Here is a 19,051-nt window from a genome sequence, read left to right on the forward strand (position 1 = left end):
CTAATGAGGATGGTGAAGATTTTACCAGGCTTGGTAAAAGACGTAGAGCTATGATCATCAGTGAAAATTCTGAAGTCAATGGTGCTACTTCTCATTCTTCTACCAGTACCGAACTCATCACAAACATTCAAACAGCTCAAAGGGTCACAATCAGAGACACTATAGCTAATAAAGCAGAAAACGAAAAACAGGTTAATCCTAATCTTAAAACTTTTCAACTTCATCATTTAATTTTTAATCTCTAGAAATTGGTTTTACAATTCCCTTGGTGTTTCTCTGTTAATCATTAGCTATTTATTGCTTTTCTCCATGCAGTTCTAAAAATCTACGTAATTTTTTTCTTTTATACATAAAACTCATTTGTGTGGCCACAGTCTCAACCTCCTTAGCCATAAAATTACTTTCATACTTATTTTTTCTCTCTTAGTTGTAGACATGAAAGTTATCTCTTGGAATGTTCAAGGGTTAAAAAATTCTGATACTAGAAACCATTTGAGTGACCTGATTAGAACCCAAAATCCAGATATTATCTTCCTGTGTGAGACAAAAATTAGTAGTCACAAATGTGTCCCTATATTAAATCAATTCCAGTTCCTAACAGTGTTTTCGTAGAACCTAACGGCCTCTCTGGAGGATTAGTTCTTCTCTTGAAAGATGGTTTCACATGTGACATTGTTGATAAGTCACATAATATGTTTAATGTGGTTGTTTAGACTGACCCAGTAAACCAGAAATTATGTTAACTTGCATATATGGCTTTTCAAACTATGCTATAAAAAAAGAACAATGGAATTTCATCCACAAAATTAGTAGTGAAAACAACAATCCTTGGCTAGTCATAGGAGATCTTAATTTTCATTTAACTGATAATGAAAATGATACTTCTTCTTCAGATGTTTGGGTGAATAATATGCTTTCCACCTGTGGACTAGAAGATATAGGATTTGTAGGAAAAAACTACACTTGGGCCAACAACAATATGGGCACAGGCACTAAAAAAATCTAGAATTGATATGGATATCGACAATACCAGCAGTACTTTAAACTTTCCTAATAGTAAGCTTCATAATCTTAATCAAGTAGGTAGTGACCACATCCCAATCATGCTAGTTTCTGATGCTAAAGTACCTTATTTTTGGAAACCTTTCAAGTTCTTCTTAACTTGGCTTAATGATGAATCTTGTGCAACTGTTATTGCTAATGCATGGAATTCTAGTTTCAATGGCTCACCTGCTTTCCAGTTAGTCAGCAAGCTCCACATCACAAGGAAGATGTTATCTCTATGGAATAAGGAACATTTTGGGAACATAATCCAGAAAGTTGACAATCTACAAAAAGAGTTACTATACTTCAACAGAAACCTCCTGATACAAGCACAAATGATGAAATTATCTGCACTAACAGATAATTGAGCAAGTGGTACAAGATAAAAAGTGAATTTTATCAACAAAAGTCAAGAGATCATTTCATTAAGGACATGGACAACAACAACAACAATTAATTTCACACTAGAGTCAATAAGAGAAAAACAAGAAATAATATTGATTCCATCCAAGACTATGACAACAAATGCCTGCTTACAAAGGAAGATATTTCAACTCATTTAACTCTCCATTTCAAAAGCATCAGTAGTTCCACAAATCCACTACTGGATGAAGGTCTTTATATAATACTTCCTACAATTGTCACTAATGAAGATAATGTTATGCGAACCAGAATTTCTTCTATTGATGAGATCCATAGCACTCTTAAATGCATGGAGAATTAGAGTGCACCTGGCCTTGAAGGTTTCCAAGCTGGATTCTACAAAAATCAGTGGCACATTTTTGGAGAAGATGTTTTCTTGATGGTAAAAAGATTCTTTGAATATAAACATATTCTTAAGAAAATCAACAAGACTTTTATCTCCCTCATTCCTAAGAAGAAGAAGGCAGTCAGTGCAAGTGACTTCAGGCCTATAGGTTTATGCAATACTTCTTATAAGATCATTTATAAAGTGATTGTCAACAGGATGAAGACTATTATGGATAAAATCATATCTCCTTTTCAAGAAACTTATGTTTCAGGAAGGTTAATAAGTGACAACATTGTTATTGCCTAAGAGATCATACATTCCATGAAGAAGAAAAGAGGAGAAACTGGTTGGATGGATTTAAAACTTAATATGTCTAAAGCATTTGACAGATTGGAGTGGTCTTTCTTGATTAAGGTGTTTCAATATTTTGGCTTTTCTAATGCTTCTGTGAACTAATTTATCAGTGTATTAGTACTACTACCCCATAAGTCATGCTTAATGGTTCTCCATGTGAAGAATTCAATCCTACCGGGAGAATAAGACAAGGTGATCCTCTTTCACCTTATATTTTTATCTTATCAATGGAATATCTCTCAATACGTCTAACAAATGATCTAGAAGATAAGTCCATTAAAGGAATTAAAATGGCTGCTCTTTCTCCATCCATTAATCATTTGCTTTTTGCAGATGACTGCTTGATCTTTACTCAAGCAAACCTCACTTCAGTTAATAAGTTGTTGGAATTACTTCATACTTTCAGTTCTCAATCAGGGAAAGTAATCAATTTTGAGAAATCTGCAGTTCTCAATCAGGGAAAGTAATTAATTTTGAGAAATCTGCATTTCATTTCAGTAAGAAGACCAAGCCTGAAGTTGCTGAGACTCTTAGACAAATTCTTGGTGTTCAAATCATGAATTCTAAAGAAAAGTATATGGGATATCCATTAATTCTTGGACACTCAAAACAAGATTCTTTTAAATCCATTAAATAAAATTTTGAACACAAATTCTCTTCATGGTAAACTGCTAGAGTATTTGCTTACCATTCCATGTGTAAGAACAGTTTGACACTAAAATAATGGGAGGAAAACTAAAATTTGGAGAGATAGATGGATTCCTGGTATGTCTCAACTACCCTTACCTATTAATGGTCTTCACAGGTTCCGTGAATAAGTTGTAGAAATGTATTTACCTGATTCTAATCAATGGAATACTGAGCTGCTGAACATTTTATTTGACCCTGATACATCTTTAAAAATTCAGTCCCTCTTTATAGGCTGCAGCAAAGAAGATGTAGTGTTATGGATGCCTTAAAAAGATGGTAAATTCTACGTTAAAAGCAGTTATAAGTTATTTACTTACAGTAACAGAGAAGTGCAAGTTAGTAGTGTTGTTGTCAATCCAAAGGTATAGAAAGCTTTATGGAGTTGTCAAGCTACTCACGTAATAAAGTTATTCACCTGGAAGTGCATAAGGAACATTTATACTACAAAAAGAAGTAGAGACTTATATAATTTAGAAGTGGAAACTCATTCTGATATATGTGATCATGATGTTGAAGATATTGAACATATTATCTTTGAATGTCGGCATGCCAGAGCAGTTTGGAGATGTATAAACATCAATATAAATGATGTGAGAGATAACTACAATTCAGCGTCAGAATGGGTAATCAGCTGGTTTTCTTCAGTAAAGTCCCAACAAGAACCTAGATGGTTATTCTCCCTTATGATTGGCATTTGGATTCCGTGGAAGGATAGGTGTGATGTTGTCTTTCAGTGAGTTTCTCTAAACCCTCATACAACAATGCATAAGATTCAACATCATTTAGCTTCTCATATGCATTACATTGACCCATCACAGTATGTTGCACACACCATCACAGTCTGTTGCACACAGTCCTAGCAATAATAAATCTGGATGGAATCCTCCTGTTATAGATGTTGTTAAATTTAATGTTGATGGTTCTTTTGATCAGGATACTAACCGGTTTAGTACTGGCATTGTGTTACGTAACCATACAGATACATGTCTTGGAATCAAACGGAGCAATGAAGATGGAGCATTTAATCTAGAAGCAGTGGAGTGCATGGCAGTAAAGGAAGCATTATCATGGGCAAAGGAAAGGAAGTTCTCACGCATTCAAATTGAAGCAGATGCAAAGTTAGTTATTGAATTCATTAATGGGAACATTTTACTCATTCAATGGGATAGTTTTTCTTTTTTGTGAGTTTAAATATGTTAGTCGAGATGACAATCAGGTCGCAGATGCTATTGCCAAAAATGACTGGCAAACAACAATGCCACTTGAATCCTCTGGAAACTTTGATCAAGCTATTTGTGGTCTTCTAGTAAAAGACCAAAACTTTACCAGATTCTAATAAAATTAAATTTTACCAAAACAAAAAAAAAGAATTCATAAATCGTATAGGTGTAGAATTTCGGCTAGTAATAATTTTTGAATTTTAGGCCGAACAACTTCTTGTGTTTATGAATCAACTGACAGTTATTGAGTTTGGATTATATTTGGTTTCTCATCTTAGCCGAACCTTTTGATTTAATTTAAAAATAATTCGATGGTAGTTATAGAATTGGGCTAATGTTTTTAGAGATTGACATATGATAACTTTGTTTAGTGTTGTACATTTTATTAATCTCTGTCGGTCGATAAGTCCAAAATCGCACGACAAACATGAAGAAGATGCACGAAATTTAACAATCACTATTACATTTCAATTGATATCTCTTAAGGCCATAGACTTGAGTTAATTCACCATTTTTATTTTTTGTTTAATGTATTAATCAAGTTTTATACTTGTTCTAGGAATAACGGAGTTAAAAAGAGGAAAAAGATGAAGGTTACGCCTTCTAATTATAAAACTCCCGATCCTCGAGGAGAAGGTCACAAAAAATTAGGAGTAGGAGGCAGAGGAACTGACAAAGATGTGGTGTTAGAAATTCGTGAACTACTACCAGAGATACAAAGAGAAGAAGAAGAATAAGAAGAAGAAGAAAGAGATGGTGATGATTGTTATGAAGAGAAAGATGATGATAATGAGGAACCTCAACATCAACCAAAACCCCGGAAAGAGAAGAAGCTTGTTGAACCACGGGTTGTAAGTTTGCACATTCCTTATAAGGACAATGTAAACCCAGGTCGAGATGATGGTTTGCTCCATGGTCTTCCGGAATATGGAAGAAGGGTGTTGATCGGTTACGACGAATCTTGGGCAAAGAGAATATATGAGACTCCTGATCACAATGATGCGGTCCGAGTATTGAGATACCAGAGGGCAGCAGAATGGAAATTGTCTGGAGAGGTTCTAGAGGTGGTTTTTTACGTACAATCCTCTACTTTATGTCCTGCGATTTAACATGAACATCAGGAATGTGAGTGAGTAACTATCTCTGCATTTTCCGAAAGATTTTTTTACGTTTCAGTTACCTTGTGGGGAGATGAAAATCACTCTTGATGAGGCGAACAAGATTACAGGGATTAAAGTGAGGGGTAGAAGCATGAATGATGACTATTATGATATGATTTGGGAGGATGTATATACGTTGTTCAATGAATGTCTTGGTTGAGATCCATACAAGACTGAACTTGAGTTTTGTCGCTCCGTTAAAGATGTAATTAATTGTACTTAGCAGAATGGTGCGAGAAACAAAAAGCTTAACAATGTCAAGCTTACTAACTTGAACAAGGAATTTAAGAACACAAAGGAGAAAGTAAAAAATGGTGAGTTGTTAATGGACGAGATAAAAGTGAATCAAACCAGAACCGCTTACTTGGTTTGTACTATTGGCAGAGATATGTTTCCCGACCTTAATGGAAACAAGGTAAATGCCAATTATCTCCTATTGGTAAAGGATCTTGATATTTTAACAAGTACGAGTGGGAACCGCTGCGCTATCTTACCTTCTCGAACAACATGCGACCGCCTCTAGGTTAACAAGTAAAAATATTGGACGGCCTAGATTCAATTATTTATATAAAAGAAGCAGCTCTACTAGCCTACTTTGGCCAATGATTTGGAGCGGAGCAGGTAGGCTAAGAGCGATGTGATTGGTCGAGGCAGTAGTTGGGTGGATGGTCATCACAACTGTTAGAGCATTGCTCGGTCGAACTCACAAACGTTGCTATCTCAATCTTGTTTGTCAAGTTTATTTTCGAAAACTATAAGTCTTGATTTCTAGTCTACTTATAGCTATGTCATGGATTAGGATAAAATGTGTAGTTGAGCTTTAGAGTTCACGACGTTCATTGATTCAAGAAGAAGAACCACTAAGGGAGCTTGTGGAACTTTATCAACAAAAAGTATGTGGAGACTTGAACTCATCTATCACTCAGAAGTTTATTTCTATTCTATTTCCTATTGAGACAAAAGTCGTATAGCTACATAGACTTTGCTTTATACACATTTGATATTTCGACCTGAGTTTAACTCGCTTACATATTTCTCGAAATATGTGTTGGTAAGATTTCGCTTTAATCAAGTTCATCTTTTATTCTTGACGAAAGTCAAAATATGATCATATGAAAATCGCCTGGTAACATCTTACATGATTTGTGTGAGACAGTCATTTGAAGTAGACTCGGAATGTTTCGTATTGATCTATTGATCACTTGAAAATTGCTTTGAAGCTAATAGTTTGTGTGAGACAGCTATTCCCGTCTTCTAAGAATGTTTCAATGATTAAAATGGAGTTTAGAAAGTTTAACCGTTGATTGTACATAGCACAATATGCGTACTTGTATGCTAACTGTTGCATGTTACTCCAAGTCCGGGAACCATAGTATGCATACCCGTATGCGTACTGGTTTAACAATTGAAGTCCGAGAACTTAGTATGCATACCCGTATGTAACAGTTAAAGTACGGGAATTTAGTATGGGTACCTATTTGCATACTAATTCAACTGAGTTCGGTCGTGAACGACAATATGCGTACCTGTTTGCATACTAGCGGACAGACCAAGTCCGGAACTCTAAGTATGCGTACCCGTTTGCATACTTGAGTGGGTTAAGTTCTAAAATCAGTTTATTCATGAACAAATACTTTTATATAATAAGGAATGCAATGTTTTGCAAACCTTGGATATAATGTTCATGAATTGATTCGATTGAATCAAAAATCGATTTTTGCTTCAATTATGTCTTGTATACTTCTATGAGAATATAAACAATTGAACAACTCTATAACTAGGTTCATTTGAGTCATTTGAACAAGTTGTGATGAAGATGAACAAGGTTGATATGAAAGTGTTCATATGGATAACTTCGGTTAACTATATGAAAGTGGTCAACTAAGTGTACACGTTTAGGTAAGGTTACCCATATCTAAATATAGGTACATTTCATTTGTGTATAACAAGCTAAGTTCAATCTAAAAGTTGAAAGATATTAGCTTGAATCTAATCAGGTATTCATCTAACGGTGAATATTGAATGCTTTGTTACCAAGGTAAAATTGATTGCAAACCCTGATTTGAAGACTATATAAAGGAGAGTTCTATCAACTGGAAAAACTAATCCCCGCACCTCATATGTGATACTAGTTGCGACTAGAGTCGATTCTCCTTTAACCTAGGTTTTTCTAAAACCATTATAGGTTAACGAATTAAAGACTTTATTGGGATTATGAAGCCAGACCCAACTATTTTCTATGTAGTTTCCTGTTCAGATCTTACTTTGTTCTATCGTGTTGAATACTATCTTCTCTTAAATTTGATTTAGATTCAATCTCCGATAGGTAAGATAAAAAGTAGTCACAAACATATTCGTCTCATCGTTTGTGATTCCACAATATCTTGTTTCGCTACCATACGATTAAGATCACTGTGAGGTGATTGATATTACTAGGATGTTCTTCGGGAATATAAGTCCGGTGTATCAATTAGTTCATGTTCACCTTGATTCATCAAAATACGGAACAAAAACTCGTAGGTATTTATGCGGGAGACAAATTTATCTATTCAATAGACTTTTCTGTGCGAGACAGATTTGTTTATCAAGTCTTCGACTTTAGGTCATAACAACTCTTAGTTGTGGGTGAGATCAGCTAAGAGAATCAAGTGCGTAGAGTCCTGCTGGGATTCAGAGGCGTAAGGAACGCGACTTCCTTAATCAGTGTGAGATTGGTTAGGGCTCAAATATATTCCAGTCCGAAGTTAATTTATAGTAGGCTAGAGTCTGTAGCGGCTTAATACAGTGTGGTGTTCAAATCTGGATTAGGTCCAGGGTTTTTTCTTTATTTTCGGTTTCCTCATTAACAAAATTTATGGCGTCTGTGTTATTTCTTTTCCGCATTATATTTTTTATATAATTGAAATATTACAGGTTGTGCGTAGTTCAATCAATTAGATAATCCAATCTTTGGTTGTTGATATAAATTGATTGACACTTGAAAAATGGTCTTTGGTACCGTTCAAGTTATTTCTCATATTGATCCGACTCACAGATTCTTATCTGTTCGATTGCAGATTGATTTGAGAAATTGAGATATAACTGTTGAATGTATTTTCCCTGATTGAGTCTGAATGTCTAGTTGATTCTCTTGGAAATATATTTAAGTTAGTCCATACAAATTGCCTAAGCGAAATATTGGGTGTAGTTGTTAGACCCTCGCTTTTTCAACAACAACACCTTATTTGTCGAGCTTGCAAGAGTTTAGGTTAGCTAATTGAGTTGTCCAATTCGTGTGGTCGTGATCAATTTGCGACTGACTTGGGCAGCCAAGATCTATTTTCTTAAGGAAATAAGCACTTAGACCAGCCTACTTACACTAACAATTTTAAGTGGAGCTTGAAACTTAGAAGCAATGTTATTGGCCGATAGTAAAAAGGAGTGCGTGAGGGCCAACATGGAGGAGGTTCGGTCGACTATAGGAGGCGCGATCTAGGGTAAACCGGCCGGCCAAGTTGCGCGGTCGTGCAACACCTGTGACTGACCTAATAAGTCATGATTCCCTTTTTTGCTTATTTTTCCTACTTCTATTAGAATTTTATTCCTACTAGCTACATGATAGGACAATCTCCTAGCTTTCCTAGGTTTAGTCTCGACCAATATGTATCAAGACATTGTACAAGCTCCATTTTAGGGAAAAAAACCTAATATTTTGTGAATTGACACAAAATTAGGTTAAAATTGAATTTTCTGAATTGAGACAAAATTAATAGATTTAGGTGAATTTTGTACGTTAACACAAAATTACAATTTTTTTGCTCTTACGAGTAGCGCAGCTCTGGTCTTATTGGCACAACCTGCGCGCTTCTGATCAAGTATCTTCATGCATATCTTAATTCAAACACTTCGGGAGATTAATGTTACCCAGTTAAGAGTGAAAATTAAGCGTCATGTCATGTCATCATTAAGAGTTCATCTAGGAACACAACATAAAATAGATACACAACAGGCTCCACATTAGTGAATAATGCAACTAGGGGCTTAATTGCGCGTCAGGCTCCGCATTAGTGAATAATGCAACTAGGATCTTAATTGCACAGCAGGCTTCGTATTAGTCACTAATGCAACTAGGAGATTAATTGCACAACAAGCACCGCATTAATGAATAATGCAACTAGGAGCTTAATTTTAATAAAATTTATAGAATACTTTGGATTATTGCAACACGCACCAATATTATTCTGATAAATTTCGTACATATAGATACTGAATTACACAATACATATGTAAGAAGAGATATATAGACACTCATCAGCTTTTAGTGGCTCTACTTCCTTACAGAATGAAGGCATACAAATATGGAGTTTTACAGTTTTAGCCTTGAACTAAAAACCGCCATCAACAGTCTTCACTAACCTCTTTCTCATTATCTTCATGCTCATCTCTTGTACATAAATTTACTTGTCCACTTGTGTGCGACACATTCAAAGCTTTCCAAAGATCATTTTTCTGTCGCATAATTTACATACCAATCCATCGAGTAATTATTTTCAAATCTAGGCCAAAAGGCTAAACCCATCAAGGGAGGTAATGGGAAATCGGGTCTAAGTTTGAGGCCGATAAAATGATAACTTTGAACAAATCCAATAACAAATCTTCCATATTTTACACCATCATGGCAAGGTTTTTGTTAGAACACTGCTCGGTCGAACTCGCATGCGTTGCTATCTCAAGCATGTTTGTCAATGTTAGTGATCAAAACTATAAGTCTTGATTTCTAGCCTATTTATAGATGTCTCGGACTAGGACATAGATTGTGTATTTGATCTTAGACTTCACGGCATTCATCATTTGAAGACGAATACCTACTAAGGGGAGATTGTGGAACTTCATCGACAAAAGGTATGTGTAGATTGAAACTCATCTATCACTTGGAAAGTCTATTTCTACTCTATCTCCTATATTGAAACGTAAGTCGTATTACAATATAGTTTTCTATATACACATTTGAGATTTCGAGTCGAGTTTATCTCGCTTACATATTTTTCGAAATATGTGTTGGCAAGCTTTCTCTTCGACCAAGTTCATCTTATATCATGAGAAAATTGCCGAGTAACATCTTACATGGTTTGTGTGATACAATCATTTGGTGTAGTCTTAGAATGTTTCGTTATTATTATTTTAATATCTTGAAAATTGCTTTGATGCTAATAATGTGTGAAAACGGCTATTGTCATCCTCTAAGAAAGTTTAAATAATTGAAATAAAGAGTTTAGAATCATGTAACCATGTTTGGATATAAACATAGTGTGTTATCGCATTTGTGTGTAAGTCCAAAACCGGGAACCTGAAGTATGCGTACCCGTACGCGTACTAGAGGTTGTTGGATGTCTGGGAAAGTATGCTACCCTTACGCATAATGGCGGAAGTCTCACGTCCGACAATTTCTGCTGGAGTTTGGAATGCAACGAAACTCGGTTCGGCTACTTAAGTATGCGTACACGTTTGCATACTTAAGTTGGTTACTTTCTAAAATCGGTTGTGTACATGAACTTAAACATTTATAAAATAAGGAATGCAATCTTTGCAAACCGTGTCTATAATGTTCATGTATTGATTCGAGTGAATCAAACCGATTTTGCTTTAATTGTGTTCTTGTATACTTCTATAAGAATATAGCAACTGAACGGCTCTTCAAATAGTTTCATTTGAGTCATTTAAACTAGTTATGGTTAAGATGGATAAGGTTAATATGAGAGTAATCATATGGCTAACTTCGGTTGACTATTGTTGAGCCAACATGGTGTACACGTTTTGGTACGGTTACATAAACCTAAATGAGGGTACATTTCATTTGTGTGTAACAAGCTAAGTTCGATCTAACGGTTGAAAGATATTAGCTTGGTTGAATCAGGTTTTTCATCTAAAGGTGAATATTGAATGCTTTGTTACCAAGGTAACTTGGATTGCAAACCCTGATTTAAAAAATATATGAAGGAGAACTCTAGAAACTCGGAAACCTGATCCCCACACCTCATGTGTGTTACTGGTTTCATCACCTAAAGTCGATTCTCCTTTAACCTTGGGTATCTATCGAATAGGTTAACGACTTCAAAGACTTCATTGGGATTGTGAAGGCAGACCCGACTATTTTATTTGTAGTTGTGTGTTCTAATCTTTCCCGATTCTATCATTTGAGTATTATCTTCTCTAAGATTTCCTCGAGATTTAATCTCCGATAGGCAAGATAAAAAGTAATCACAAACACCTTCGTCTCATCGTTTGTAATTCCACAATATCTGGTCATACGATTTAGATTATTGTGAGGTGATTGATAATATTAATTTGTTCTTCGGGAATATAAGTCCGACTTATCAATTGGTTCCTATTCACCTTGATTTATCAAAAGACAGAATAAAACTCTTGGGTAATTCTGCGGGAGACCGATTTATTTAATTTATAGACTTTTCTGTGTGAGACAGATTTGTTTATCAAGTCTTCGACTTCGCGTCGTAGCAACTCTTGGTTGTGGGTGAGATGAGCTAAGGGAATCAAGTGCGTAGTATACTGCTGGGATCAGAGACGTAAGGAACGCAACTGTACCTTGAATCAGTGTGAGATTGATTAGGGTTCAACTATAGTCCAGTCTGAAGTTCATTGGTAGTTGGCTAGTGTCTTTAGCGGCTTAATACAGTGCGGTGTTCAATATGGACTAGGTCCCGCAAATGCAGAAAAACCTCGGAACCTAGTCCAGTTTGAACACCACACTGTATTAAGCCGTTACAGACTCTAGCCTACTACCAATTAACTTCGGACTGGACTGCAGTTGAACCCTAATCAATCCCACAATGATTCAAAGTACAGTTACGTTCCTTACATCTCTGATCCCAACAGGATACTACGCACTTAATTCCCTTAGTTGATCTTACCCACAACCAAGAATTGCTACGACACAAAGTTGAAGACTTAATAAAAAAATCTGTCTCACACAGAAAAGTCTATATATTGAATAAATCTGTCTCCCACATAAATAACCAAGAGTTTTTGTTCCATCTTTTGATAAATCAAGGTGACCAGGAACCAATTGATAAACCAGACTTATATTCCCGAAGAACAACCTAGTATTATCAATCACCTCACAACAATCTTAATCGACTAGCGAAACAAGATATTGTGGAATCACAAACGATGAGACGAAGATGTTTGTGATGACTTTTATCTTGCCTATCGGAGAAATTAATCTCGAGTCAATTATTTCAATTATACTCAATACGATAAAATCAGGCAAGATTAGAACACGCAACTACAAATTAAATAGTTGGGTCTGGCTTCACAATCCTAATGAATTCTTTCAAGTCGTTAACCTACAGGGTCTCGATAGAAACGTAAGGTTAAAAGAGAATCGACTCTAGTTATGCAACTGTTTGAGGGTGAAAACAGTTTCTGCTGATTTTGGTAATTTCGAGTGTGTGGGTGATAAACGAGTCTAAACCCTAAAAAATGTACTGCAAGGGATTACTTTGATTCGAGATATCAATCTGTACAAATCCGGCCTAAACCAAGAAATGGCCGTTCCATACTTGCTTCGGTCACAAAGTGAAGGAGAAGGGATGGTCTAGGGAGGGAAGCGAAGAGAGTGTTGAGACCAGAATAGTTGGTTCAGGAAGAGTAGTTGTTTGACGAATTGTATCAGAAAGTGGAAAGCTAACAAGTGCTTTTTGAGTGTTGTATTCTCCTGACCAAAACTTGTCCTTTGGTGGAAACAGGTGAGACCTATTTATACAAGTCGCAACAAAGACGTACCCTGGTCTCCTAAGAAGTGGAAACGATTGAGTAAATGGAAGAAAGCGGTAACGGGTAACACCTGGAATTGATGTTTCCATAATTAAGGAAACATTTAACCATTAATTCATGTATTTACTAACCGCCTCACTCTTATGACACTTTCTTGTAACGGGAATAGTGTACGTCGCACGCTGTAAACCGACAGACCAATACCCTGATGAGCGTCCCCCAGTTTGTAACATGTTTTGATGTCCCGAGTGTTTTTGTGGAAAACGTGTAGCATGTTGCTATTGTTCGTCAAGTTAAGGTTGAGAGGCTTGCCGGTTCGGTGGTGACTTTCGACGGCCGAGATTTCGCATCTTGAGAGGAGGGTTAGCCGTTGATTGTGGTTACCTTCCGTTGGTAGCCAGTGGCGTGGCAACGGTGCTGGCATGGCTTGCGCATGCTCTTGGCGTGGTTAATTAGGGTTTGGTGCCACGACCAAAGAATTGGCATAGCTAAGTTTGTGTCGTGGCCAAAGAGTTGGTAGCGTATCCAAAGGTTTCCACAAGTCGTTTGGTGGAAATTTTGTACGGCTAAGATCTGCATCTCAGGAGGAAGGATAGCCGTTGATTGTTGCAACCTTCCGTTTGGCATCCAGTGGCGTGAAGGCATGGTCGACATGGCTTTTGCGTGCCCAAATTAGGGCTTTGGCACCGTGGCCAAGAGTTGGCACCGTAGCCAAGAGATTGCCACAAGTCGTTTGGTGGCAAGTTTGTACGGCAGATATCTGCATCTCAGGAGGAAGGACAGCCGTTGATTGTTGCCACCTTCCGTTTGGCAGCCAGCGACATGGAGGCATGCCGACATGGCTTTGGCATGGCCAAATTAGGGATTTGGTACCGTGGGCAAATTAGGGTTTTGACACCGTGGCAAAGAGTTGTCACTGTAGCCAAGAGATTTCCACAAGTCGTTTGGTGGCAAGTTTGTACGGCTGAGATCTGCATCTCAGGAGGAAGGACAGCTGTTGATTGTTGCCACCTTCCGTTTGGCAGCCAGCGGCATGGAGGCATGGACAAATTAGGTCTTTGGTACCGTGGCCAAATTAGGGTTTTGGCACCGTGTCCAAGAGTTGGCACCGTAGCCAAGAGATTGCCACAAGTCATTTGTTGGAGAACTTGGACGAATGAGATTTGCATCTCAGAAGGAAGGGTGGTCGTTGATTGTTGCAACCCTTCGTTTTGCAGCCAGCAGCATGGAGGCATGGCCGGGCTTTGGCATGGTTTAGGCGCGGCCAAAATTAGGTCTTGGCATTGAGCCAAAAGTTTCTACGCGTTTGGTGGCGAACTTGGACGGCTGACATTTGCATCTCAGAGGGAAGGGTGGCCGTTGATTGTTGCAACCCTTTGTTTGGCAGCCAGCGGCATGGAGGCATGGACGGCATGGCTTTGGCATGGTTTAGGCGCGGTCAAGCTAGGATTTTGGCATAGTTTTAGGTGTGGCCAAAATTAGGGTTTTGGCATAGTTTAGGCGCGGCCAAAATTAGGGCTTGGCATTGGGCCAAAAGTTAACCACGCGTTTGGTGGCGAACTTGGACGGCTGAGATTTGCATCTCAGAGGGAAAGGTGGCCGTTGATTGTTGGAACCCTTCGTTTGGAAGCTAGCGCATGGAGGCATGGCCGGTATGGCTTTGGCATGGTTTAGGCGTGACCAAGCTAGGATTTTGGCATAGTTTTAGGCACGACCAAAATTAGGGTTTTGGCATATTTTAGGCACAACCAAAATATGTCGTGGCATTGGGCCAAAAGTTACCACGCGTTTGGTGGCGAACTTGGACGGCTGAGATTTGCATCTCATAAGGAAAGGTGGTTGTTGATTGTTGCAACCCTTCATTTGGCAGCCAACGACATGGAGGTATGGCCGGCATGGCTTTGGTGCAGAGGTGTGGCTGGCATGCCATTGGCACTATGGTGCGGCTGGTATGGTTGGTATGCATTTGGCGCGGAAGATGTGGCTGGCATGTGATGGGACTAGAAATGATCCTAAAAATTCTAACTGCAAGTGCACAGTGTCGGCAAGCAACACAGGGCAAGCACAGGTCAGTTCCACAGGGACAAGGGGGTGCAAGTGCTATTTTTTTCTGGTTTCTTGCTTCCTTTGCTAACTTGTTCCTAGGGGCAGTGAACAGTGAGGTTGAAATGGTGAAATAAGAAGATTGTGGCAGTGTGTGAAACAAGTAAAGATTGTGATGTTAAGACACCACAGTGAGCATGAGGGGAAACAAACAGTGAGCAGTTACAAAACAGAAGCATTTACTTGACACTAAACAGAAGCATTTACAAAACAGTGAGCATTGAAGATGGAGTGAGATTGTTGTGTTGAAGTAAAACAATAAGTAAAATGCAAATATGATAGGAGCTAAAACTTACTAAAACAGAACATGGGAGAGAAACTGTGGATGGGAATGAAGAACAATGGGGAATGAGTGAGAACTAGGGGATTGAATTCACTCTAACTTCTACTATGTATTCTCCTATAGACATGTTAAACACAACTATGGTATTCTTTCCAAAGTACTAACTGTCTTTCTAAGGTACAATTAGTCAAAAGACATATGAATTCAGCTTAAGTTGCAGCTTATCAACAGCTCATGAACCTAACTACAAAGTATACTTGGCATACATTGTGAAAGTGATCTGTCACTAAACTTGTTTAACCTTCTAAAGCAATATGATCAATGTACTACACAATAAGAAATTAGGGATTCATCAAGTCCCTAGCATGATGGATTAGAACATGACAAACATTACACTAAACCTAAACACTAACAGGACATGAAAGCTAAACAGAAATTAAACATTAAGCTAACAGTGAATTTATAAAACTAAGAGCATTAGACTAACAAAACATCAAACAATTAAACACTAAAACATCAAACACTACACAGTGAACAAGAACCCTAATTATGAAATTGGATTAAAATTGAAATTTGAAATTAAAATTAAATCTAAAATAAACCCTAATTGATGGTTACTTGGATGACCCAAGAACAAGTTTTAACAGTGGCAACAACATCCATATTTATAGTTTACAACAAACCCTAAATTTTCGAAACCCTAAATTGAAATTAGGGTTTTTTCGATTTTCAAAATCACTCACCAAATTTCCTTGTTTGTTGTTCCTTGTCCTTCTTGTAGATGACCCATGCTTTCTTCTCCTCCTCTGCTACGAATTCAGTTCCCATCAACCTAGTTCTCTCATGTCAAAACCCTAACAGTGGGTAGGGTTAATGAAATGGGTGAAATAGGATGATGGGTTTTGTTGTCGGGTGATGGAGATGGTGGTGTTGTCGGGTGTTTTGTGGTGGTGGAACTCGAGGTCTGGTGGTGGCAGTGGAGTTGCAGGCGATGGGGAAGAGAGAAACTGGTTTTGGGAAGATGAGAAGGAAGAGATCGATGGGATTAGGATTAGGGTTGTTTGGTTGGGAATAGGGTATGTGTTGCTATGGTGTGAGGCGGAGACCTCAAGAGTTGATGTACGGCGATGAAAATCCGTTGGACGATCCCATATAGATTGAATCGAACGGCTACGATAAGAGGGTTTTCACGATTGTTGGATTATGAGATACAACAAAACTGACGGCTTCAGATGGAGTTAGGTATATAGTGTTTGACAGGATCTTCGGAGTTTGATGCACAATGATGAGGCGACCGTCGGATGATGAGATGGATCCAATCTGACGGCTCTCGTGGAAATGGGTATGTATAATGGAAATGGATTTGGGTAAGGGTTTTGGGCCTTGGGTATACCAAGCCCATATCTTCTTTAAGAACAATTCTTCCTCTTCAATCCCACTTCTAATTGATCCGCTCTTGCAAACATCAATCTTCGCTTCCTCCTATCGAGAGTCTTTGCCGTTCCTTTGCTCTTTTCGCTCCGTGAGATAACCAGGATTTATTTAGTACCTAAAAATGCAAAATTAATTAAGAAAATTATTTATTCTTGAAAACAATGAAAATACAGAATATGGGATAAAATGTAGAATTAATGCGCAAAAGATGAGTTAAATGCCAACAAAAGGGATAAATATACAATATTTGGCACTCATCAAATACCCCCAAACCTGAATTTTACTTGTCCTCAAGTAAAAACAAACTAAGGAAATCCTACCTATACCACTGTCGCTGGTCTCTCGAATGCATTTAGCGTATGCACTAAGCCTTTTAAACCACTAAGTGTCCCTAGTGGACGAGTTGAAGTCTCGTGAAGGTTTACCAGAGGTGTGCCTACAAAACCTAAGGACAAAATATAAGCTCATATTCCATCAAATGTGACATGTGCAAAACAGTTTAAGCTCACAGCAAAATGGAGATGTCAATCTAGCTATCGAAGGCACAATCCTAGCACTGATAACAAAAAAAAGACATGTGATAAGAGTGTAAAGTGTATCTACACATGTGTAAAGAAAGATCTGAAGTTATGACTACTAATCACCAAGAGATAGTTTCTCAGGCTAAGAACTGAGGTCGAAATCTAGCTAGCTGTCCGGACTTTACGAGAATTGTGAATGAGTTGGAGGTATTTCACAATTACTCGCGTTGTACATCAATGGCATACACCCTCCTTGCTTATTACAAAGAAACAACAAAAGATGACTATTTACATGACTCTTATTTACATTGACTATTCTCTTTTTATTTTGGAACAAGAGATGATGGAATTGATAAATACTTGATTTTTTTTTTTTTTTTTTTTTTTCTGAATTTTTTTTTTTTTTTTTTGAATAAGGAAACACTTTTGATACATAACAAAAAGAAACAAAAGATTACATGACACTTTGCAAGAGGTAGCCCTTTTTGATGCACCCAGTTAAATTCGATGGTTGTCTTTCTTAATGTAACCTCCACCTTCTATCCCAACCAACCAAAGAACAAGCTAGTCAAGTTTCGTTCAGTATTCTAAAGTGATTGGCAATCGTAACTTCCTATCCAACACCTTGAAGATCGAGGCCATACATGTATTGGTAGATCGTGCGCGTGCAAATTTCTTATCACTATGTGAATTGTGCTAGAATCAGGGTGCCTAAATATCTAGACTAAGACTCCTAATAAAAATACATATTTGCACAAGAGTCAACATTTCAAGGTAAATGAGCTCCATTTTTTTTTTATGATTTTTCATTTTTTAATTTTTTTGAATTTTGATTTTTTTTTAATTTTTTTGGAATTTTTCAATTTTTTTCAAAAAGAAGAAGGAGTTCGTTTTCAATTATGGCAAATTATCGTGGCATCTACTCTATACCCCCAAACCTAAACTAAACATTGTCCTCAATGTTTCAAAGTATGGAAAGAATTAAAATGCAACATATGGAAAGGGACATGCTGAGTAGAGTAAAAGGAGAGAGAATACCCGATTTCGGCGAAAACAGAATTAAAACTCCGTTATTCAAGGCAAAAATCCAACATATTTCAGCCGAGATCATATTGGATTAGCAAAATATATACAAAAGGAACAAAAGGGTTTTTAAGAAATTTTATCTACTGGATTATATACAAAAATTCACCATACACTAACAATCTAAAGAGTTGAGGATCAACCCAAAAGAAGAAGGAAATTTTTTCAAAAAGAAGAAGGAGTTCGTTTTCAATTATGGCAAATTATCGTGGCATCTACTCTATACCCCCAAACCTAAACTAAACATTGTCCTCAATGTTTAGTTGTATGGAAAGAGAATACAAAATGCAACATATGGAAAGGGACATGCTGAGTAGAGTAAAAGGAGAGAGAATACCCGATTTCGGCGAAAGCAGAATTAAAACTCCGTTATTCAAGGCAAAAATCCAACATATTTCAGCCGAGATCATATTGGATTAGCAAAATATATACAAAAGGAACAAAAGGGTTTTTAAGAAATTTTATCTACTGGATTATATACAAAAATTCACCATACACTAACAATCTAAAGAGTTGAGGATCAACCCAAAAGACAAGTGTAGATTTCAACAGCTTCACACAATAATAATAGGAAGAAACGCAAGTGAAACTGTGAAACAAAATGAGCTACCCCCAAACCTGGATTTTACAGAAGA

At 37.3% G+C, this 19,051-nt stretch overlaps 1 protein-coding gene across 1 annotated transcript; it reads left to right on the plus strand.

Annotated features, from left to right (window-relative positions):
- The first annotated feature begins 1,013 nt into the window (after positions 1-1,013).
- On the plus strand, positions 1,014-1,412 carry LOC113351755. The gene has a single exon (XM_026595689.1). The coding sequence runs from the start codon at positions 1,014-1,016 to the stop codon at positions 1,410-1,412; it is 399 nt and encodes a 132-aa protein (XP_026451474.1).
- The last annotated feature ends 17,639 nt before the right edge of the window (positions 1,413-19,051 follow it).

Source organism: Papaver somniferum, chromosome 2, assembly GCF_003573695.1.
Source record: "Papaver somniferum cultivar HN1 chromosome 2, ASM357369v1, whole genome shotgun sequence".
In the NCBI taxonomy this organism is placed as follows: Eukaryota; Viridiplantae; Streptophyta; class Magnoliopsida; order Ranunculales; family Papaveraceae; genus Papaver; species Papaver somniferum.